Source organism: Anabas testudineus, chromosome 3 (assembly GCF_900324465.2).
Source record: "Anabas testudineus chromosome 3, fAnaTes1.2, whole genome shotgun sequence".
In the NCBI taxonomy this organism is placed as follows: Eukaryota; Metazoa; Chordata; class Actinopteri; order Anabantiformes; family Anabantidae; genus Anabas; species Anabas testudineus.
Window position 1 is genome coordinate 10953422 of NC_046612.1, and position 24873 is coordinate 10978294.

General features: G+C 37.2%; 1 protein-coding gene across 1 annotated transcript in view; it reads left to right on the forward strand.

Annotated features, from left to right (window-relative positions):
• The window catches only part of gpc6a (glypican 6a), a 108802-nt gene that overhangs the window by 70032 nt on the left and 13897 nt on the right, over window positions 1–24873 (forward strand). The window contains exons 5-7 of the mRNA XM_026377694.1: window positions 10432–10562; window positions 11921–12064; window positions 14360–14389. Coding sequence (XP_026233479.1) covers window positions 10432–10562; window positions 11921–12064; window positions 14360–14389 — 305 coding nt within the window. The remainder of the gene's footprint in view (window positions 1–10431; window positions 10563–11920; window positions 12065–14359; window positions 14390–24873) is intronic.

Here is a 24873-nt window from a genome sequence, read left to right on the forward strand (position 1 = left end):
GATTGATAAAGGAGCGCAGATTCTAGGCAAACACATTTTCTATAGTGTTTCCAGCTGAGCTTGGTGAGTAATATAGCACTTCAGTTAGGCTGTAAGTAGCTGGCTGCTGTAAGCCCTCCTGTTAAATGGATACCAAGGAGGCGCATAGAGTGTTCCCTCTGGATCTTTTGTAGGCCGATGCTTTATTTGTTATGTACCCCAGACCCATCCTCCCACCCACAGATTTTTTAAAAATGGGGCGACGCTATTATTATTATTTTTTTAAGAGACATCCCTGAAGACTGTGTGTCAAGTGAACTGCACTTCTAAGCTTTTGGCTGTTTTGTGACAGGCCTGCCGTTTGAGAAACCATCAGATGACGCACCGCTTGTTCTCTCCAATGACACGTCTGAAGTCTCAGATCAACACAGGCCCCTATGCACTGAATGAGATGTCTCACAGCTTTATGACATGTGTTAAAAAGTTAGTGTCTTGTTCGGTTGTGAAGAGGCAAATCTATTGCCACAAAGGGACGCTGTGCTTGACAGTAATGGGAAAAGCTGTTGTTGCAACAGAATGATGAATCTGGTTAGACAAAAACACCCAAGAGGTGTAGCAAAAGTGGATTTTTAATTTTGAACCAGCTTTTGTGCAGACATTGTTTTTTGCTTTGTAAAGACAGTGTTGTTGGGGGTATTATAATTAGAATTTTAGAACCCAGGGGATGTTTATTTTCACCATGAAAGACTCATTTTTTGATGTCAACTGACATTTTGTATTCATTATCTGTTGCTAAAGAATTTCAATTTGCTTACTATGCAGCTCCCAAGAAATATTGATTTGCCTTTCAGTGACAACTTCTAAATGTATCACAGGTCAGTTCTCGCCACTGGAGCACATCTTTGCATTATAGGAATTTATGGATTGAGCCCATGCACAGTCTGTCACTGTCATCCTTTCAAATGATCACTTATTAGAGAAGGTTAGATTAGAAGCGCAGCATTCAATGACATTTATCTGTGGACTTTGTTCATGCTTAAATGTCACTATTGACACAATTGATCGGTAAGGCTCCGACAGAGGAAAGGAGACTCGTGTCTTTTTATTTAGTTTAAGACACAGCAAGAGAGGAAAAAATATAGAAAAAAGCACAGTTCTGAAAATGGTCCATCTCTCAGAGTCCATCTAAATCAGGTACGTTTATGTAATCAACATTTCCTCCCTGCTTTTATTTGAAAAAGAAGAGAATGCCAAGTTGGCCCTGCTCCAGAACAAGTGAAAGCTAAAACCAGATAATGCTTTCTCTCTTTCTCTGTCTGCCTCTGTCATGTACAGAGTTCAGCTTACCCTCATTCTTACATTAGTGAAACAAATCAAAATTGAAGAGGCTATTACAACATCGGATGTTGACAGATTATTAAAAATGTAAATTGTGTAGACATTTTAGTGAATGTGATCGTAACAAAACATCTTCAGTTAATTAGCAGTAATTCAAATGGAGGAGCTTTGCAAAGCATTTCTACTGTATATTGGCATTTCTTGAAGTCTAACCTCATAACATCAGAGCTTCTTTCAGTTATAAGGTAAATTGCTGGTATTTTTATAACATATAGAGACATGCTTCATGATTGATAAAGATGCACAGGTACGATGAATACCACCTGCTACTGTAGAAATAAAATTATACTATAAATACAGATAATACAGTCCTGACTATGGCTGTATACTGCTGCAGTTACAAGTGTTGTATCGAACAGGGAAATATTTAAAATTTGTTTTCATGAATCACAACATGGAGCACTACAGCAGTGTATTGTACTGAATTTCGTGTTTTCTTTCTCTTAAACACTCATAGAAATGATTTGTGCATGTTCCCTTATTCCCAAGATGCAAAACACATACATAATTGTTGTCTACTGTCTGTAGACAATTTTTGGCAAGCACAGAACAAAAATAGGGAGCATGCTTTATTTTGTCTCTCTCTCTTTCTCTCTCTCTCTCTCTCTTTCAATGTGTGAAAGTCACATCACATGGCTGATTTTGAGTTTGTAGGAAAAGTGAAGATCAGGATTTATCTGTCATCATTTTGCCACAGAAAATATCTTCTGATGAAATAAAGCAGAAGACAGATAGTGTTTTCTTGCCTTTGCTGAAAATGTGGAACAGGCAACTCTAGTTGCAATAGCAAAGTAGGTCTTCTGTTTCTTTTTTTCTTTATTTGTTATGCTGGTATCAAAGCACTACATGTTGTGGTGGTCAAATAGGTCATACCAGCTTCCCTTTATGCTATAGACAAAAGTAAATACACCAAACCGAGTACAGTACTATATGTAGAAAATAACAATTATAAAATTAGGTTTATAGGTCGTTTTTAACAGCAACAACTTATATTATTTATATAATAATAATATTATTTATATGAACCATGTGACAAACCAACACCAAGTTTGTCACATGAGGAATGTCATGCAAAATTAAGGAGCTATTTTAAGAGAAACATTTAACATTGTTACCGATCTTAATCATGTTTAGTTAGAGCATAAACCTCAACCAGATGTCTTAGTGTCTAATCCCAACTAATTTTCTTTGTCATGTGAAGTTCAGAAAGCAGTCATTTTAAAGGCTAGTATTCATTTTTATTAATGTAGCCATGTTTATTTAGTGCCTAAACGTAACCCACATGTTGATCCATATGGGGGTTCAGTTTAGAGGAATTAAATCTGAAGAATAGATGTTAATGTATATGTGTGTTTTTTTTTATTAACTAGCCATATTACATGGTGGCTTTGTCTTTTGGAATTCATAGTAAAAACTAAATGGATAAGAGTTTAGGATGAAAATGAAATAAACTTGTTATATAGTGCAGTATGACTTTGATGTAGCGTGATATTTGCAGTAAGCTGTTAAGACAGTGAACCTGACTTTTTCTTCAAGTGCTCTAGATGCTGAACAAGCCATTAAAATGTCACTTAACATAAAGCATCAGAACCAGAAGAATTTATCAGACGCACTGTAGCACTGAAGAAATCAAGAAGACTTACTAGCTTAAAACAGAAAGTAAATTTTAAGCAATCTGACAAATTAATAGTCACTGGTGATTTAAATATGCACATATAAACACAAGCAGTTAAGATATTAAGATGTCAGGATCACACTGTGGCTTTTACAAGCACTACTGTGGGAGGGTGGTGGTGTGGCACTGCTGTGAAGTCTCACCTGTGTAACTCTGGGACAGTAATGACCTTGGTGAATATTTTGATACACTGTAGCCTACATATCACTAAGAAGATGAAGAATGATTTAAGCTGCCGTGCTACACATTTTGAAGTAAAGTAGTTTACACTTTGTAAAGGTTACTGTAATAACACCATGCTTTCGCAAATGGAAGACAGTGAACAATGGGCACAGACCTGGGGAAGGATGTAATTTACCTGCTTGTACCTGTGCTGAGTGATTTTCAGCATTGTGACTTTTAAGTGTGTGTGTGTGTGTGCGCGTCCATGCAAATGTGCGCGTGTGTTTATGTGCTTGAATGTTTAGGGAAAGAATTCATGGTTTGGCCGATGGATGATACCAGACCATCAGTCACCTGCCATCATGATAAATTTACCAAGCTCTGCATCATGACAGACACATCATTATCATTTTTCTTGTCACCACGTTGTTATAATACTTTCAGAGAGAGGGATGGACAAACAGAAGGAGACAGACAGAGGGCGAGAGGGGGAACTCATGCTGTTATTCTCTCACTACTGTTTTTCAGCCTTTTCTTTAGTCACCATCTTTTTCAACAGGCAAGTGACAATAGTGTATATACATAATACACTGTAGTACATAATAATTTTAGCTACACGTGGCCAAAATTAGGGGCAAATTCTAGTTGACTGTTTTTCTGTCTGTAACCGCTCCCAAAGAAGTGATTGTCCAATTACATCTCCTGCACATACACATTATCAACTCTGTTTTTCATAGTATAATATATGAAAATGGCATAGAAAACATAAATTCAGTTAATAAGCACTCTAACTCAAGAGTTGTTCTTTAGGATTCTTCAAGTATGGAGGAGTATTAAAATAAAAAAATTAAAAAAAAAAAAAAATGCTGCATCTGTAAGTTATACCTGAGACGTTAAACACGCACACACACACACACACACACACACACACTGAAACTGGCTGAGCATCAAGCATGATGGTCTCAGTAACAGACATGACAAGAACAAACAAGCTAGCGGGTTTCAGCCTGTCATAGGACTGAAGGCTGGACGACTCACTTAGCCGAGAGGAATTGATCTCCATATCTTCAGCGTCATCAAGAATTGGCATATTTTCTTTCTAATTGCTACTGGCTGTGCAGAATCTGCAGGTTGCTGCTTCTCTGTGTATGTGGTGGGAAAGCTTACACAGCTGTGCTTTATGCATATCTATATAGACGCAGTGTTTTCTTTTGGTAGCACAATGAGCTACAGCTATGATTTACTTACTAATTTTTTCCTTTTTTATTTTAGCATATTGTAAATTTTCAAGTAATGCTGAACACAGATATATATTTTACTAGTATTTCATGCCTATCTAAATTACACCTAAATTAATGGTCTGATATTCTAAGAAATGTCCTCATTCATTTTCATGCTGGATGATGAGAATATTAATAGTATTGAAACATGAAAGAAACAACCAACATCTGGTTAGTTTAGCTTAGCATGAAGACTGGACTCATGGGGAACCAGCTATCATGGCTCTGTCTACCAGACGACCATCTACCTGAATCTTTAAAGGTCAATAACGTGTTATATCATGTTTGTTTATCTATAAAAAACACAATGGTTTGTGGTTTTACAGCACAAAATTAAATCATGTTTAATGAGCTACTGCATCTCTCTTCCTCCTGTTTTTATTGTGAGCTAATGAACTGCTGCCTTTATATAACATATAACAAACAGACATGAAATCATCTTACTGTCAGTACGAAAACAAAAAACACATTTACCAAAATGTCAAACTGTCCCAGCAACTTCACTGGTAACAATTGTCCATGCATTCATTTTATATTTCATAATCCTAGTGTATTAGGCAGCCACCAGTTTTGCATTGACTTTATTACTGTATGACATTCAATTTGGCCACTTAACTCAATGCTTAGGTTTACTTGATAAATCCATCACAGTTGTTTACTCGCCATTACCGTAATGCGGTTGAAAGGCAGCACAGCAATATAAACAGCTAGCAGAAGCAGTTGTGTTTTGCAGCTGAACAGAAGTGTTGATGTAATAAGACATGAGGGTTTTCACTGATGTATGTGAGGAGAAACAGTCGTGGTATTTGAAAAATTCTGATGAGCTAAAATTATTCACACTCGGTGGAAAGCTAAGAGAACTGGGAAGAACCATCAGGAAATATTTGTTAGTGCTGTTATTGAGCTACAATCCAGCTCTTTGTGCATGGGAGAATGCCTCAGGAGACTCCCCAAAGACAGACAGAAAGATATGTTGGCAAGTTAGTGACTCTTGCAATTGATTCACCTCTAGCAGCTGCAAACTGGAAAAAGCAGTTACAGGAAACTGACATGTCTAAGTAGAACAGTTTTGGCAGAGTTTGTGTTTAAACTAAGAATCCAAGACGGAGGTTTGGTTCAAGAATGCAAATTGTATCTAGTGAAGAAATTTGATAGTTTATCATCCTGATGGGACAATGATTGATGGAAACAAGTCAATTTGGAGTTTCCTCACTTGATTTTCTTTCTGTATGTTTCATTTATACATTAGAGGAAACATCTGTGAGTAATTTTGCACTGGGGTATTTATAAAACACAAGTGCATTGCTGGACAGTACAATGCATTTGCAGAGAGTTTGTAATCTGTTATTGCATGTCTGTGTGATTTCATCCGCTGAGACTGAGCCCTTTAAAGAAAGGTCAGAGAGCTCAGAGATCTGCTGGGACAAAAATTAATCCATAGCTTTACCCCAGTTAGTCTGTGTAGGGCACATTTTGAAATGAACTGCAGGCCTCCTAATTCTTGTTTAGTTATAAAACAGAAAAAGAGTACTACTCCTATTTAGTGCATTGACTCATGGACAGTTTTTAAAAAATTAATGAAAAACAATGCAGCAGATATTGTCTGCAAACACAAATGAAACTCACATAGCAACAATCAATAGTTTGTCTCCAATCTATCGTTTTCTCCTTTTTGGAATGGGGGATGAAATCCATATTTATGAATTAGGGTCAGAAATCAAATGTCTCAAAGCTTCCAGTTTTAATAAATGTTAGTTTAGTTTAGTTATTTCAGTTTACCATCTCATGAATTCTTCACTGGTGCAGTTTTATGCTATGGTACACCAAAAATATTATTCAGGAACAGCAACAACAGACAATCAAAGAGCCACGCTGTTGTATTTTGGTGACAGATTACCTCACTGAAGAAATCATGGAACTGTGTCCCTGAGCATGTGCAGTGTTCACTGATGTGTCGCAAAGATGCATTTGTTATTGTTAACTACTGTACACTGGCTGTGTTCATGTCACTCAGAACAATGGAATGGCTTGCCTAACTTAAAAAGAAAAATATTTAACTTATTTAGGAACATTGTTGATTAATACAATTAACTATCAATATTTTATCTTCTGTGTTAACGTCCTGCTTGACATGTATTTACAGTTTGGAGTAATCAGCTAGGGAAAATGATCTAATTCAGGCACCGTTTCTATAAAACACACGTCAATTGTCATTTGTCAAATTCCAGCATGTGGAGAAACACCACCATTGGCAATGAACTAATCAGCTGTCACTGACAATTTATGCAGGGAGTCGTCAACTTCTATTGCTGGATACATAGTGTTTGTACACAGATATTTTGTGCACTGGCAGATGGTGAAAGTTATTCTTTCCATTTTCATCACTGCTACTGTGAAATCATTGGGCAGACTCATATTTGTCGACACTGTCTGACAGTTCTCTTTGCATTATGTTCACAACAGAATTATCCCCTGTTTAATCCATATCCACACTGGAAGTGTAATTACTGTAATAACAAACTATTGCTGATGCTCAGTGGAAACATACTGTACGGCTAAGGGAAGTTATCTCCAACAGTGATTTCAAAATGCATTTCATATTAAGAGGATCACTGCTTTTATTCACATTGTGCTGAACCCTCTCTCTCCAGCCTTTTTTTTTTTTTTACTGAAGAGAACGTCAGACCATATGTGATAATAATTTGTAGAGTGATATGCGTTTAAATCCTAAAGAGTAGGTCACACAAGATGATATTGAACACACTCCAAGCCAGACTGGACGATTTCTGTGGTCTGGTTTTCTACTAGAAAAGCGCTCAACCTGAGGGAACTCAAGGGAGAAAAAAGGTTATCATTGGATAGATGGATGTTGGTATAAATTAACTGTTTTTGTGTTAATACACAAAAACTAAGTGTATCAAAGTGCTGTCCTAAGTAAACAAGTAAGCAACATCTCAGCCCACTGTAACAGACAAACATCAACTGGAGACACATGTGACTTGAAACAGCATAGCTTGTTCTTTCTCCTAATGATTTAGGTTTGGAACAGATTAAACTTTGGGATGCATTTCAACAACAGCCCTTGATTTTTGGAAAGTTTTCCCACATGCAACATAATTTCAGAAGTCATTCAGCCATGTAGAAGCGTAGGAATTCATATGTCTGACTAATACTCAAAATCCATCAATTTTTTATTAAGCTATAAGAGAAATAGGTTGTCAGAGCTCAGCTGAGGACATCACTTAGGGTTTTATAGAATGAATAACATAATTGCTGCCAATTTCTGTTCTCCCAAATTCCACTGAGGATTTCTCTGCGTTCACATTAGAGCAGCGGAGTAAAGACTTCACAAGACTCGGGTTGGCCCCCTGTGGTGACCTCCAGCCAGCTCCTGATGGAAATCTAACCAAGCATCACACCCAATTTGAGACTCCAGAGTAAACAAAGAGGAGTGCTCCTCAAAGACACAGCCACTAACAGACAGAAGAGGGGAGTCTATCACTGTACTCACTCAGTTTATTGTAAAAGCCCAAGACCGGGCTTACTTTGTACAGAATATGCAAAGAAAAAGAAAAATATAATAATAATAAAACTTTTTTTAATCATTTTTGTAGGGCTTGTATATTTACTTATACTGTACATACCTCTTTTCCATGGCTTTGGGTCATAGTATAGCTGTTGCACAGCTCTGTTCAGCTCAGACAAGGCCTTTGGATATTATTACAGCTTAATTTGGGGTAATTGGCAATACCAGGTTTGCACATTAATCTTTATACTTTTAATTCACCTTTCTTCAAATAGGCTAACCATCTCTCTTCTCTACTCACTTGTCCTCTAAATCACTCCCCTCAGTCAAGCGAGTGAGCTTAATATCCTGCCCTGTCAGTAGCTACTGAGAGGAGAGAGACTTTATGTTCTTTAGGTCTCATGATGGGCACTCTGAAAAGGCAGCTTGAGGGCAGGCAAACTCGTTCTGCCAAGTCTGGTCAGAACGGTCTTGAATGGCCCCAGTGCTGGCCTGTTACACTGTAATTGTGAGAGCTAGACCTGACTTACCCCTATGATCTTATTTGTCAATTTTACAAGGCTCCTAAGCTTTTCTTACTGAACAAGTTCATGTTTCCACACCAGGCTTTGATGCTGGAAAACATATTCAGTATCAAGTTTGCAAGTCTGACAACAAAATCAGTTAGAAAAAAACCATCAGGATTATACAGTAATAACTAATTCCCATTGAAACAGTTTTTGCTCTGCAGTAGTGCTCTGGGTTATTCTGGTGATGCGTCATATGAACAAATTACTTTCTCAAATGTCAACAGAGACACTTCTGGAAGATTTACATAAGATGCATTGACTTTGTTGATATTCTGAGGCCTAGCTGTGATGGTGGAAGTTCTCCGTTCTTCCACCACCGTTCTTGTTCCAGCAGAGTTTGAAGTCGTCACGCTATAGACAGGGTAGTTTCTGGACATTTTCATTACATTCCTAGTATAAATTATAGATGTCCTTACCATGTTTTGTGATATTTTTTATTCAACCTTTCCCTACACCGTACAACTTGCAGCTCACACCATATCTAAAGTGTTCATTAATTGTACATTATCACTGGAAGATGGGCTCCATGAGGTGAATTTGCAAATATAAGGCTAGTTTGTTTTACTGCTACTAAACAGGATTTCAGTTGAAGCCACACAGTTTGAATCACATTTTTATGTTTAAATGAAACAACTAACTTATGGCTCATCTCATTCCTACACAGCAGTGTGAGAAAATGAACTGCAGGGTCACATAATGAGCAGCAGCCTGTAGGTTAATGTTGTTAAAGCGAGTATAAACCCCCAGCAGCGAGCCCTCCTACAATCTCTAGCTTCTCTCAGTGTTTAGTGCAGTGTCTGTAACATTTTCTTTTATTCTTTTTAACAATGTAAGAGCTGAATTGGACACCACAGACAGACAGACTGAGGAAGATTTCTTGATATCACCTTCCCACGTAACCTTTGATAACAGTTCATAGAAGACCTGGCAGACTTAATGATAATTGTTAATGAAAATACCAAGTGATTATTTTCACTCCTGACATCTCCCAGTCTGACACGATCAATAGCAACTTACCTCTGCGGAAACATATTAATAAGACATTATTTTAAGGAAAATGATAAGTGGCAGTTGGGTGGTAGTCAGTTTTAAGTATTGATTTATGCCAAGAGTTATCCAGAGTATAGGTCATAGTCTCTCGATGACTGTTGTTGTATCATTTTAGAGAAAAAAAGGTATTAAAAAAAACTATTAACAACAGTGTATGTACCTGACACCAAAAGGGATGTATCATGGTAAAGCTGGGTATTTGCATGATCTTGGTGACTTATAGAATTTATGTTTGTCTGCTAGAATTACAGTAAGTTCAGCACTAACTTGCACATATGTAAATAAAAAAATATATTTGCAAGAGTGACACATGCTTTTAATAATATACTTTCAAAGTTTATAGGTACTAATGCAAACAGATAAACATTAAATCAGAATTATTGTTATTTTCTACAAATAGAGTGAGTAGGACATTGTGTATGCAGATCACTGATTAGTTTTCACATTAAAATTATGTTTATTGATATATTTTCTTGCAGAGTTCCCCTACCTTCCTATCTCTTTCTCCCAATGTGTGCGTTTGTTTAAATGAAGGAACTGACAGGTTCTTTCTGTGTTTGTAGTTACTGGCAGTGAACACATTTGGAGAAAGTACCATTCTTTGTAGTCTTAGTTGGATTGATGTCACAGACATAGCTAGAGTCCAGCACCCTGAGGGTTTTGCACCAAGTACTGTCAACGCTCAAAAACGATGTGAGCATATTGATGTGTGTGCATAACAAACTGTTAAATGGTTGTGTGTGTGTGACTGTTTAATACCTCTGAGCTGATGTGTCCTCTGTGTCATGACAGATGCTATGTTACTGGTAGCAGACAGACTGGAGGGACCCGTCAACATTGAAGCAGTTATAGAGCCGATTGACATCAAGATCTCTGACGCTATCATGACCATGCAGGACAACAGCATGGTAGTGTCTGCCAAGGTATTGTATCCTGAACTGGCTTCTTTGTGCCATGCTTTGCTTTTTATGCCAGAGTTACGAAGGTCAGTGTGAATTATACGTCACATTTTTCTGTATCAAGAGGACTACAATTTCCAACTTTACCCATCATCTGTTCACTTGGTGCTCCATCCCTGCAAGGTTCTGCTCGGGTCATTTCTCTGAGATTTCAATTTTTCCCCACATTCACATTTTGACCACACATAGTCGCTCCCCAGTCCCACAGCTTTGCAGAATATACCAGGACACATTGTATTGTACCATCATTCCTGCAGGGACATGTTTGATTGTGGACGTACAGGGTAGTGAAATTATAATCATGCTGAAGAATTGATAAATATTAGAGCGAAGACAGCCTCTTGTCATGACAGCTATGTAGCACATTAGAGTGCTCCATCACATCCTGAGCTGGGGCCCAGCAGCCAGGCCAGAGTGGAATACTAATGAGGTGTGTTATTTGGGCAGTAAGTTCCTGTAGAGACCAAGCCATATGAAAACAATCTATTCTCACGACAAACCTCTATGAACTACACATTGATTAATGTAAGGTATAAGTAAAAATATATCTGCACTTCTATTTTTGTCTCACTGTGAACAACAATGCTTCAGTTTATATTTTGGGGGAAGTTTTAAAAAGTTCCTTTACAAATAATTTATTGTTTTCCAGTAGATACATTAGATTCTGTGTGTGACCCAGAAGTCTAATATTAAATAAACAAAACTAAATTCACTTTGAATGTACTATGCAGTATTGTAACAGCATATCAAGGGTTAATTCAGTGTGTGTGTGTGTGTGTGTGTGTGTGTGTGTGTGTGTGTGTGTGTGTGTGTGTGTGTGTGTGTGTTAAAAATATGACACTTTCTGTAAAAGGAGACTCGAGCACTGATAGACAGCATTAGTTCCAGGCTTCTTCCATGTAGTATTCTGTCTCAAATCACAGACACACAGCGATGGTGCTGTGAGCAAATTGACAGAGGGTTTTCAAGAGAAAAATGTCACTGGTGTAGGCAAACTATAAATTTGGGAGGATCAAAATGGATGTGTGTTCTACAAAGAAATACTGTAGACTCAGTCGTGGCTCACTGCAGAGTTCATGCAGCTCCACACTGCCGATAAGCTGCTTTCTAACTATTCTGTGTTGTAATAAGTAGCTCACATCTCATAATAATGAGGAAATATTGTGAAGTATTGTGTTAATGTTGAAAATTAAGACCATTTTTATCGAGATATTGTGAAGCTAAACACTTTTTAGACACTGACCTACCTGTATCTTCTTTCACATTTCCCTCATGCCTAACCCATTCTCTGCGGTAACTTTGTCTCCCTTGGTTCGTTTTAGGTTTTCCAAGGGTGTGGCCAACCAAAACCATCAGGAATAGGCAGGTCTGCACGCGGAATCTCAGACGTTTTTAGTACTCGCTTCAGACCCTATACCCCAGAAGAGAGGCCAACCACAGCAGCTGGAACAAGCCTGGATAGACTGGTATGTACACAGACGAAATAAGAAGACTAATATTGTGAACTGTGAGTGCAAATCAGATAAATAAATACATCTAGAATTAAATAGATGATAAAAGACCATTTTGATTTGCATTTATATTGTTAAAAGGTGAAATGTTTATTTCAATAATAATATTTTAATACAGTATAATAGTGTAGAAAGGAAAAGAAAATGAAAGGAAAGGGAAAAATAGATGTTGAGACAACCCATTCATAGGATGAATCTCTAATTGTTGGGCTTCCTCTTTAAAAGCCTAATTAAGGCTGAAGCTGCCAATACATTATGATTTTATTAAGTAAGCCTGAATGCTACCAGCAACTGATGTTGAACACTCTTCCTGTTCCACTCTTCCGCTCAATATTTTAACATATCCACTCATTTTTGTGTGTGAGACTTCTTCTAAAATAATATTGGTGGAGACAGACTTGTTGGAGGCATTCTGAGCTTAAGGTCATCTTACCAAGGCTCATGTCCAAAGGCCATAAATACAGAAACCCTCAAAGTTTGCAGGAAAAGTCATGGTATATGACTTGTGCCACGGCTATACTTGCAGTTAAGATAAAACTTCAAAAAGTATACTACTGCAGGGAAAGCAGAAACCTTTAGAACACAGTGTTTTATTAGAAAATGATCCTAATCAGAAATCTGACCTATTCCTTATCCCAGAATCCGTATTATGTCAAGAGTCAATCTTGAAAAGGCTAAAACTAATTCAGCATCTCCAGTACCCACCACACTTCAATGGTGATGAAAAACCCAACGACATTAATTGAGACTATAAAAAGATCTTTTGCAGCACCCCAATGCCACTGAAACACATTGTGTGGGAGGCTGCCTCTGTCAGGCTTCAGTACATAGCAACTCAGAAGCTCTCGAGATGACAACATGTTGAACCAGGCCACGAAAGGCGACAAGTGTGAATCTTTTACCCTTTTTGCTACAAAATGTATGTTGCTGTGATAACTCTAGATGCTGACAAGAGAATACTGAATATTACATTTGAGATGATATCATAATATATCTGTTAAACTGAGTAGCAAATAATTTATAAGCTTCGCTTTCTTTCTCAATACCAAGCTGTAGAGTTGAAATAAAAGCAAACCTCTGTGTATAAGTATTATGAATTATACTTTATAATTTATGTTGTCAAAATGAATGCTATTAATTCTACCAAAAAATAATAATACACATGTTTTCTAGACAAATCCTGATAGATTTTCCCTTTAATAAATACGTAATGCTGTATGACATTAGTGTATTGAATAAATGACACCAAAGGGCATTCAGTAAAATGACTACAATGTTTCAGGCCAAGGACTGGATATTATTAAACCATATTTTTTATGTTGTCAATTCACCCTTTGCCTGGTACATTTATGTAATCCTTTGTCCAATAGGCAAATCCACTTAATAAATGCAATATTATTCTTTTAAATAAAAGGTACACTTCATAATCTTCTGCTGTATAAATTGTTCGGCAGGATTAAAATAGCAAATATGCAGGAGCAGAGAAGCAGATTAAAGACTTGAGAATGTACTACAGTATGTTTTTTATAAGCAGTGTGCACTTCTACTACCACAATTCTAGCTATAATTGAAAGAAATAAACTGTTGTTATGTGCACTGCAGAATAAAGCCAGATACTTTAAAATGTTATTCTTGAATTCAGTATAACTTCACATGCAGGCCTCATTTGAAAAATCTAACCAAACCCTGTCTTTGGTTCATAACACACATCAAAAAGGATGTGTTAGGAAAAAAAAGATACTGAAAGGCAAAAGCACATTTAGAGAAACTCCACAAGTTTCGGGATCTTTAATAATTAATCTTTACGTGCTCTCAGGACAACCTCTTGTAAAACGTGAACATTCCTTCTAAGAGAAGTGAGTTGGGCTGCTTGGGGTAAAAATTCTTACTTATGTGTTAACCTCACCCATCTTACTCTGCAATTGCGTTTCCTTGTGTACACAAAAGTTATAAGTGATTATGTATGTTTTCACTAAGCTACTATGATTGCATTAAATAAAAATGTTCAGTTATTAGATAACTCCAGCATAAGTAATGCTGCTGTTTGTACACAATAAAATGATTTGTGGTGCTAAATCTCAGAGTAAGATGAGTCTGGTGGATGGGATATTTTAGCAGCACCATTTATCATTTAACTTTGTGCTCCACTAACTAATAGACATTCTTTTGCTCTTATTCTCTGCCTCACTCTCTCTATTTCAGCAATGTCCAATTAAATCTCTTTCTTCTTCATTTCTCTGTTGCTCCCAGAGGGTTGTCTGGAGGACAATGCAACGCAGTGTAAGCCTTCCATTCCTCCTCCTACTTTCACCAAGTCATCTGTCTTGTGGTGTTTTAATCAACCTGCCCATAGAGCTCCACGTCTTTACATTATTCAAAGTTGATATTGCTTGCTTGTTTGTGACACGGCTGTTTATTTACTATCTGGGCTTCTTTCTAGTCTACAGCTGAACTATAAGTTGCTGAGGTCAATATTCGTCTTTTCGCTGTTTCTTGTCTAAAGTGTTATGAACAATGATTTTTGAGTTTGAAACTCTGCCATTTTTCATTCTGTTCATTTATTCATTTAATTTGTTCATGTTTTACCCCCAGTTCAAACACATGCAGCTCAGGTTTATTTGCTTCTTCTTAAACCCCTCAGACCTTGACCCTTTGTTCAATGTATCCTCTCACTCTTCATGATTTGCTAAAGCAGCAGCTAATTACATAACCCATGACCAACTTCAGCACACGCTCTGTGATTGAGTGAAGAAAAGGTCAAAAGGTGCAGTTCACTGGGGAGATTTATTTAAGGATCACAGTTTTGGTTAAAAAGACACTTAATAACTTCGGGCACAGAAACAGGGAGCTACAATTTGATTTTGATTTTGATTGTTATTACTACTGAGCACTGATGTTTCTGAATGACTCACAGCTCCTAAGATCACAGTCATCATTACTACTTATATATGTAGTCAAGAGCATTTTCCTCTTAAATCCATGCGTAGCGTGTTTCAATCTCAATCTGTTTTTGGATGATTTGTGCTAATGTATCTTTAACATCCCAGTGTTTAATCTGCATCTATGAGCAGAACTGAATTAGATGGTGCTTACATGCTGTCTAATCCACTTCTTTTTCCACTGCTAAATGATTTAAAACTGAAAAAGACCTGTCTTCATGGATGTATTATGAGGAATTCTGTTATGTATGAGTTTTATTAGCTGTATTTGGAGAAGATTCACAATATATATTGTATAAATAGCAGCACTGATTTAAGCACTGCATTTCCAAGCATGATAAGCAGCTTAGTGTGCTTTATGTGCTTTGATTTATGATTGTCTTGGTAAACTTTGCTTTGTCTATGATTCTTAATTTAAATGAGTCTACAGGACTATTATCTCATTCAGCTGAATCCTAAAATTGTGTATGATACTGTATAATGTCTATTAATGTTATGCCCTCACAATGTTTAAAGTGAAATTTGTTCTGCTCCTTCTAATCCAAAGAAAAATTTGTCTTAAGGCACCTGCACACTCTAAGATTTCAGCAGTCTTATAGGTTTATTGCAAGTTCAGTGTGTCAGCATGAATCTAATCGACTTGGATACGACTTGTGGTAACACTTTTTGGGAATTATGGGCTATGACGCTAGTCAATAAAAACGTCATCAATGTGCATGACCCACAAAATTAAGTATTAACATATTTGTGTTAATACTTAACATTTAGACTAGTTGTGAACCTGTGGTTATTCTGTTAGTAGAAAACATAACCCAGTTCCAGTTGTGTTCGCAACAAAAACATATTTGTGTTAGTATAGAAGCACAATTTTCAGGAGACCAGGGTACAATAGGTACTACATTGTTAAGCTTAGTGAATCAGGGGATCCCCGGACATGTCTTATGGCACTATAGTTAACTAAAGTTTGAATTTATCCAGTTATTTGGTTTATTATTAAATAATTTATGACTAAACCTAATGACATTTCCTTCAGCTTTGGCTGTTCTTTGTGTTTAGTTCTAATTAGCAAATATTAACATGGAAACACAGAAGGTGAACATGGTAAACATGGCTCATTAAGTGACATTTAGTAGAAGTACTGCTTTGCCCAAGTGCAGCCTCACAGGGCTACTAGCGTGACTGCAGACATTATGCCTGCTCTAGAAAACACCATAAATTTGACAGCGCTCATAAATATGATTGAGACTCACTATTCTGAAAATAAGATGTGTCTAGCAGTTAAAACGTTATGTTGATGCTGAAGTCACCCATCACTGTGTTTAGTTACTGCTAAATTAATGAAAATATTTGGTATAAAATAAGATAATATAGTGTATTATTGGGGCATATTATCCAATATGTGTTCCATATTAAGACTTACTCACCATATTGTGATGGAGTTGAAGAAAGCCTTTTGGTGTACAAGAACATTTATGTTCATTTTTCCAATGATAAGCAGATGTCTGATGACACAATTCTGACAAAAATTACTTTGTTGTCTTTTGGCCTAAACTAACATTGCTGACAGGACATTACTGTCAGTTTCTCCATTACACAAATGCTCACAGGAAGATGTGATGGATGTCCTCAAGGGATTCCATGATTGATTTATTTGACCAATTTCTAAATATTTTGAGCTTCGCTAATGGGTTGTTTGTTGTTGAGCACTGTTGAAATTGGATGCAGTTGGAAAGAAAGTAAATCAGTCATTAGTGGTGACGAGGCGAGTCTCCATGCTCTATTTCATGTTGCTTTAGCAGCATACCAGGGCCAGGAAACAATCTGGCAATGACCATTTTTCTCCGGAAGGAAAAATTGTAAAGTAAATGATCAGAGTTTTATGTATTCAATCAGTCACAGCCATCTGATGTTGATAAGTACCACCTATGGAAAACGTGGTGTGTATTTGTTTTTGTAACTACACTATACTGAGAGGACTAAAAGGTTTTATGGAGATTTGAGGAAATACACTGTGAATTTAAATTATTGGAAAGAAATTCAGAGTGATACACCTCATATTCTGAATGGGAACAGGTATCATCTTTCTCTCTAGAACGTATCTTTTTCCCAGAGTAATCGGCCATTAAGACATCTCCACCCAGTGCAGTTGCCAATTTTGACCAATGGTAACACAGACAGATTGGTTAAATCCACTGGTCCTGCTGTAAAATGGATCCTGTTACAGCTTTAATGAAATTCTTGCATGTACTACAAGTCTGTTCTCTACTGTTCTTCTCTTTAATGCCGGCAGTTTCTGTGTAAATCAGCAGGCAAAAAAGTTTACTAGGCATGCTGAGCTAATGTTTTAGCAGCAGTAACAACCATGAGGTGTAAGTGCTGTTGGGGATTCTAAGCTCTTTATTACACGGTGCTGACAAAGATCTGTGGGAAAAAGAAATATATGCTATGTGGTTTCAGGATCTGACTACATATTTAAATAAAACGCTGCTGGACAGTGGAAGAATACAGACTAGACCAGCGGAGTTTAAGGCACTGTAATTAATGCAGGCTATGTATTCCTTCGTTTTTTTTTTTACCTGTTTTTGCATGTAATACAACCATAACAATGTCAGCACTTCAGTACTGTCATCATTCTGATTATTTTTTTAACTGTTCCTTTTCAATCATGCCACTAATATGAGATGCACACTTCAGATGAAGGGCATTAGGTGGAAAGCAGAACTGAAGATATTTTCTTCCGGTTAAATTGAAAGATTTGACTGCTGTTGAGGCAGTACATATAACATTATGCAACTGCTAGAGTTTCTTAATTTCTTTTTTTTTTCTTGGTAAATTTACTTAACTATAACTATAAATGTAAAACTTACACAAGTAGGCCCCTATACGAGTTTCAACGCTACAGTATAGCATCATGATGTTATATTTTCTGGGTAAAACTGCACAAATCGTAACGGTAGCAGTGTGAAAAAGTTAATTACACCATGAAAGAAAGCTGCCTGTTAGCTCAGACTGCAGGACTTACTGTTTGCTTGTCTGGATTTTTACTGTGAGTGCAGGGATAAATGTGAATGCTACAGAAGCACAGTTCACACTGTCAAACTGTTAGTTACTGCATGTTAAAGGCTGTTTAATGTTACAAATGTTAAGTTCTGTGTTTGACAGGCTTTTAACATTAGAGTTTTAAGACTCTAGTCTTTAAGCTAACATTAAATATGTGAGGACGTTTCAATGCTTTGTGTTTGACCTGTGCTGTCAGTCATGTTTCTGGACATCATATAGTTAAATTCTTTCTACCTGTGGAACTAACTTTGCATGTTCATAATAAACCTTATCCTTATTATTGCTGCTAGTTGTGAACTTGGATTATCTTTCAGAGATGTATCTCATTGCCTTGGTCCCTAGCAATGTTAACGTTACTGTTGTGTACTTAACGCAGATTGACCAATCGGAAAACAACACTAAGTCACAGTAGCTCTAAATGGATTCATTTAAACAACCCTGAACTAAAATCACGGGCATTTTGAGAGTGGGTGACAGTTTATCAGTGTAGAAAATCACTTGCTGTCCTCCATTGGCAGTTCTTACCATACTAATGCAGTAGTGTGACATCATGTGAAAATCACCTATAAGAAATTGACCTGTGTGAACCACAGATTCGCGTTTTGCCTCAGTTCAGCTGCATTGTTACAATACTGTGAATTACAACCACACCAACCTGTCAGTGAGGTGATTTTACAGCCTTGTTTTGGGTAATGCGTGAGAGATAATCAGGGTAAATTATTTATCAAATGAGCTACAAAACATAATTTTCCCGTGCTACTTTAAATCTTCATTTGATACTTATTAACGATGTGTTTAAAATAATGGGATGGTAGTCTCAATATTCATCTGAGTGGCTTAATAGATGGCAATGAAGGTGTCTGTCCAAAGGTAATTCAGACAGTCAAAAGAGATGGAAATCTGACAGAGGCTGATGTGTAATCAGCCGTAGTCACTCAACAAAGACCTGTCTCTGAAAATGAATTAAGATTAATATACACGGACACACACAACAGATGAGTGTGGCCACCTTCTATTTTAACTCCTCACAGCAGCAGGCAGCTTCAGCACTTACCTATCATTAAATCCAAGTCTCGCCCCACCCACTTTCCTTCCTCCCAGTGAATCTGGTGCAGTTTGCTCTTTTACATCCTGTGTAGTTAGACTTTATGGCCTGCCTGTTTAGCTTCATAGTCTACTTTTTCTTGTGCTGAGCCTAATCTGTACAATTGCTTAAATGTGTCTGTACTCTTCGCATGAAAAGTCTTCTTTCCAGTACTTTCATGCTTCACTAAGTGAGCATTGCACACATCAAATGATGCATCGCAGACAATGCATTAAGCAGTAAAATATTCTTCATAGTTAGTGGGGATTTTAATGCACCAGACTCTCAAAAAAATGCTTGCACAAAACTGGTGCTTGGAAGGAAGGCTGACTCACGGTTTGCCTGGTTCTGCTGAAAGGAAAAGGAAGGCACCTATTGTGTGGTGCATGCTGCAGGAAGATTTGCTGGTAAATTACAAAACCATAGTGATCTTTAGTTGTTTGGTAGTTTCCAGCACCTCTGCCTGGTCTATTTGTAAAAAATTTCTACAGTAATCTTGTGTTGGTTGCTTTTCTGGGAGCTTATTTTTATAACTCTTATACTTCAAGAGTGATACAAGATTTCACTGTGACAGTCAACAGTATGCGAATAGTTCTGACAGAGATGGCACAAAACCTTTTTTTTTTTGTCAGATTTTCCATTCTCACACACTTAAGCATAATGAACACGATTGACAGTTTTATACACCTACACATTTTAAACATATTCTCTGTGTTTTGAATTTAGAAACAGAAATACGTCTCATGGCTGAGACGGACAAACCTGAAGTTGTGAAGTGCACATATCCCCGTATACCCTGTGTAATGTCATTTTTGCTGCACAGACATGATAATAGAGGTTATAATAAGATACAGTAGGGTAATTGTTACAAACTGGTCCACCATTCCTGGCTGCTCTACCCTCGATGTACTAGGCGCTGCCAGAAAGACACAACATGTACTGGTACTTGCCTCACTGCCCATCACCGAGCTGTTAAGCCCACCACTGTTTCCCATGATAGAGTGTGGTTAGCACATCTGCCTAAAGGTAGAAGGTATTTACCTTGCTTTAACACAGCAGAGCCTTGTGAGCTAAACTCATCTACATGGGTTGGCAGGCAAGCTGAAATAAACCACAGTCTGTGCAAGAAAATCCTATTTGGCACATCATTCAAAGCACTAAATCACAAACTGCAGAGCCATTGTGTCTGAAGTAAGCTAGCCCAATTGCTATGTGCATAACAAGGAACTGACCATTTCCTGCTTCCCTTTGGAGATTTTCCTACTTTTATAAAATCCGTCTTAGCCATGGTTTATATAATTTAAATCCCTCAGTGCAGAGCGGCAGACTGGTTCAATCAACGATACCAATACATTGTCCTTTTGCTGTCCATGTGACCTAGAAAACGGAGGAAATGAAGTGATCCTGGAGTCCATGCATAGCTATTGAAGTTAGGTAACTCTTTATTTTTGGTAAAGACTCTTCCATACAGCCATTATTTACACCAGTGCTACAGTTCTGCTCCACTTATGCGATGTTTCCGCTGTGATCCATGATGTTGTTGCAAAGATAACTGAAGCTTGCTTTGCTGAATGTACTGGCAGTGCGTCAACACCGTTGCTAGAACAGCGTCTGGGTCTGATCTGTCTCACTTTTGTGCACTTGGATTCTGTGTTCAGGTTTGATATTAGTTACAGAGGATTTGCTTCTCATGCAGTGAAATCCAAAGGAACTAATTGAGCTCAATTCTGTTCTTTTTGTGCCAACGTCTAACCCAAGGTCAATCAATACTAATGCCATACCAACTGTAAATTTTTCATTCATTCGCCTTCCTGTTTATTACTGTTGACCTGATGAATGAGTTTGAGTTTTTTTAACATGTAAAGGTTTGGCTGAAATTCCAATGTCATATGCTGAATAATTATCCAGCATTCTTCACTTGTGAGTCCAGATGTTAACGCATGCATTACTTTACCGTATTTATCATAACTGGGACCAACTTACTAGAAAGTTGCTTTATTAACTTTACCTTACAGAGGAGCATCTGTTGATGAAGGCTTTTTTTCCCCCTAAACGATGTGTTTACCCTTGGGATGGGACACAAAACCAGCTGTGTATGAAACTTCCATCTGTGCTTACATTGGTCAGGTCACGGTTTGTTTAGCACGAATATGCTGTACTAAAAATGCTCAGCATCCTCATCGTTTGAGGTCCAAATTTACCGCTGTGTAGTAATGTGAAAATAAGTTCTGTCCACAATAAGTGAGAACACTTTTAAGGTCAAAGTGGCTTTTGGTTTATAAAGCATCTTGTGCAGAGTCATAATGGAGAAGACCTTTATTTATTTCTTTGTAAGTGCTGCAGGTGCCTCGTAGGTTACACATTGCTTTGCTCTTTGATAAACACATTCCTTCTGTTAGGGACAAATGCAGTTTGAGCAAATACATAAATATAAATATAACAGGACATTCTCATAAGTAAGCGCTTCACGTTTTGTTTTCCTTTTCTGAGATTTGTAATCTGTCTTTCTATATGTAAAAGGAAACTGTGTTTAGTAATGTTTTGGGAACGAGGAAGTTTGACAGCCAGACAAAGGATTAATCAATTCAACAATGAGATCTTGAGAAAGTAGTAATTAATTGACTTGATGTTTTAAAATGAACTTATTACCAAAAATATGCTAATAAATATAACAATATATCCAATACAATACAATTCAACACAACATATATTTAATGATCTAGTGTTTCATGAAGAAGTCCAACATGCAGATTTTACTTTCCGAGTGGATGCAAGAGTTCTTCCATATCAGCTGCTTTCTCTTTAGAGGGTTTTTTTTTTTATTTGTTTATTTGTTTGTTTTAATCTATTAATGTGCTCAAGCCTAATTACAGCTGATAACGGCCGACTTTTTACATGCTGTATTAGGCACAGGGTGACACAGTAATGCTAATTTGAACTGCAAAAAGCAAATATATGCATATACGCACACATACACGCAAGCACACTACAGCTACTAGAATAAATATAGTGTAATATCTTATTAATAGCTTTTCAACAGTTGTCATGGGGATAAGTTGCAAATTGATTAACTATTGTTGAAATTTGTAGATGTGGGAGATGTTGACATTATTATTATTATTATAATTATAATAATTATTGTTGTTGTTGTTGTTGTTGTTGTTGTTGTTGTTGTTGTTGTTGTTGTTGTTGTTACAGAATCTCCAATAATAGTCTAATTAGATCTGACACGATCAGTTACAGGGGTGAAATGTTGCACGAACCAGTTCATTTTTTGTAAGATTTAAAGCTGAAATAAACTTGGACTGCTGTGCAAATTATCACTTGACACCTCGACTTAACAGCCAGCCATTTGTGAGCACTTTTCATACTTTTAATGAAGATAAATTAGCATCTAAATCCTTCAGCCAGCATAAGTAAAAATGTGTTATGCCACGTATAAAGCCACATCACTTTGATGTAGCATTAAAAGTTGAGGTGGCAGTTGAAGGAGACCTTATGTGGAAGTTTCTGCAAACTGCTCCTCTGATACCTGCTGATCCTGTGAGATATCCAGCCTCCTTAAAAGTACTCTTACTAACCAGAGGTTTCTATTTCCCATGTCAGCCATTTCTCCACAAACTCGACATCTGGTTGTGATAACTGATTTTGCCTATGTGAAACAAATAGGACCATTACCGAAGCTCCTTGACTTTCTCAGTCCTACAGGTTTATCCCCTTTACCACTGACCATCTAACCACAAAATATGTTTATTATTCTCGATGTAATGGCCATAATGTTCGATCTTTCTTTGCAGATGTTACCTTGACCTTCTGTGCTTGTTATCACATGAGTCAGTCAGGAAAATTCTCAGCCTCTGAGTGCTGCGGTTAGCACCAAAGCATCTACCTTGTCCTAGCCATCAGCTCTGATTATCAGTGATTGTACAGATGGAAACATTATATCCTGGTAGATAAAATCAATGTTCCTGCTCAGATACAAGCATCCTGTGCTGTAGTTCTCTCTGTCTTGAAAATATCTTTTTATTATTCACTCTTCCCAAAAGTGAGTGTTGTATGAGTCATTTCACAAGGCTGACAAGCTGGTGGTGCATGCTTTGGTTACGATTAATGCCTTCTTCTCAAACACAGTGAGTCATAGTGGATCACATTGTTGTTGTGAAATCGATTAAGATAGACTTTGTTAATGGTCTGCATGTAAGCAGGGGACAGTCATGGTGTTTAATACTTTAATACTACTATCAGTGAACTACAGTTCCAGTTTACTTTCAGTACAAGATGGACCAAAAGTACGTTCTCAAACACTGATCAGCATTCATAGTGGATGTGATATATCAAGTCAAAAGCTTGAGAAAACAAATGCTTAAAAAGATTTTGATGAGAAGCTGGACCTAAGTAACTGACTTCTTTCAGATTTGCATATCCGACTCTGTGTTTAATAGGGTTAGATCACTGCTATGTAGATTCAACTGTGTATGACTGATAGTTTGAACTCAGCTGTGAAAGTCCTAATTACACTGGACCTACATTAACATGCATTGCTGGAAGGTGCCCTACATGCTCCGATAAATCAACAACCACTTGACACCACCTCCAAGACTCAGCAATAAAGCTTTTCTTGAATAAAATTTTTTAATTCAGGCAGTACACAAAGGAAAGTAGAGACTACATTAGTACTGTATTCATATGTTTTTTTGGCTATTGATCCTGCATGGGATGGGGAGATTGTCTATTTTATGTCATCTCAAGGCATTTGGTGTTAGTTCCTACTATAGACAAGGGATACATGTCTATAGTAGACAAGGGATACATGTCTATAAAAATAAATTGAGTATAATGTTAATGCTAACACAGCATAATTGTTCTTGATCTCTTCTACCAATCAACCTGTGGTTTATGTAAGTTATTAGATTAGTCATTAGTTATTTAGAGGTTTCTTTAAAACATTGCAGCAGTGAATTCAGGGCTGCAATTGTCAAGAGGAGAAATACTAAAGGTTCATCTGAGTCTAATCCTGCGGCTGTAGCAGCAGTAGCACAGATGTGGTGAAAACAGTAACTATTCTAGCTGGAGTCACTCACTGCTCTACACACTCATATAAAGACTTAGAGCTAGAATGTTGTCTGCACATTTCACCCTCAGTGCATGAGTTTGTATGTGTGTATTAGTTTATTACCAAGTGTTTCTTTACAGCTGTAGTTGTGCAGAAGAATAAGCTGAATTCTTGACACTGTGGTGTGGATTATACATTATATTATCCAGATGGAACATATTATATGATGTTTTTTATTACTCATCTGTAGCCAGATTAATCCTTAATTGATTTTTTATATCTATGTTTATGTGTGAGTTATCCTTCCACCCTCCTTCCACTTCACCTGAAATATTTCTGTTTGCCGACACTCTTGGCAGAATGGACCATGCGATCTATGCAGTAAAATAATCAAACACATTCTGATTTGATACATATTTTGTTTGTTGTTTGTTTGTGCTCAGCTGTTGTGGGCCTTCATGAATCAGAGCCACACCAGGATGTGTTAAACCTAACCAGCTTTGGTGTCTCCATGACAGGATTATTACATCAAATGTGAGGGCAGTCTCCTACAGTGGCATCCTGTAGGTACAGGCTCTTTCATGTCCTGTTAAGACCCAAGGCTTTTTCACAGTACAGTATGCACTTG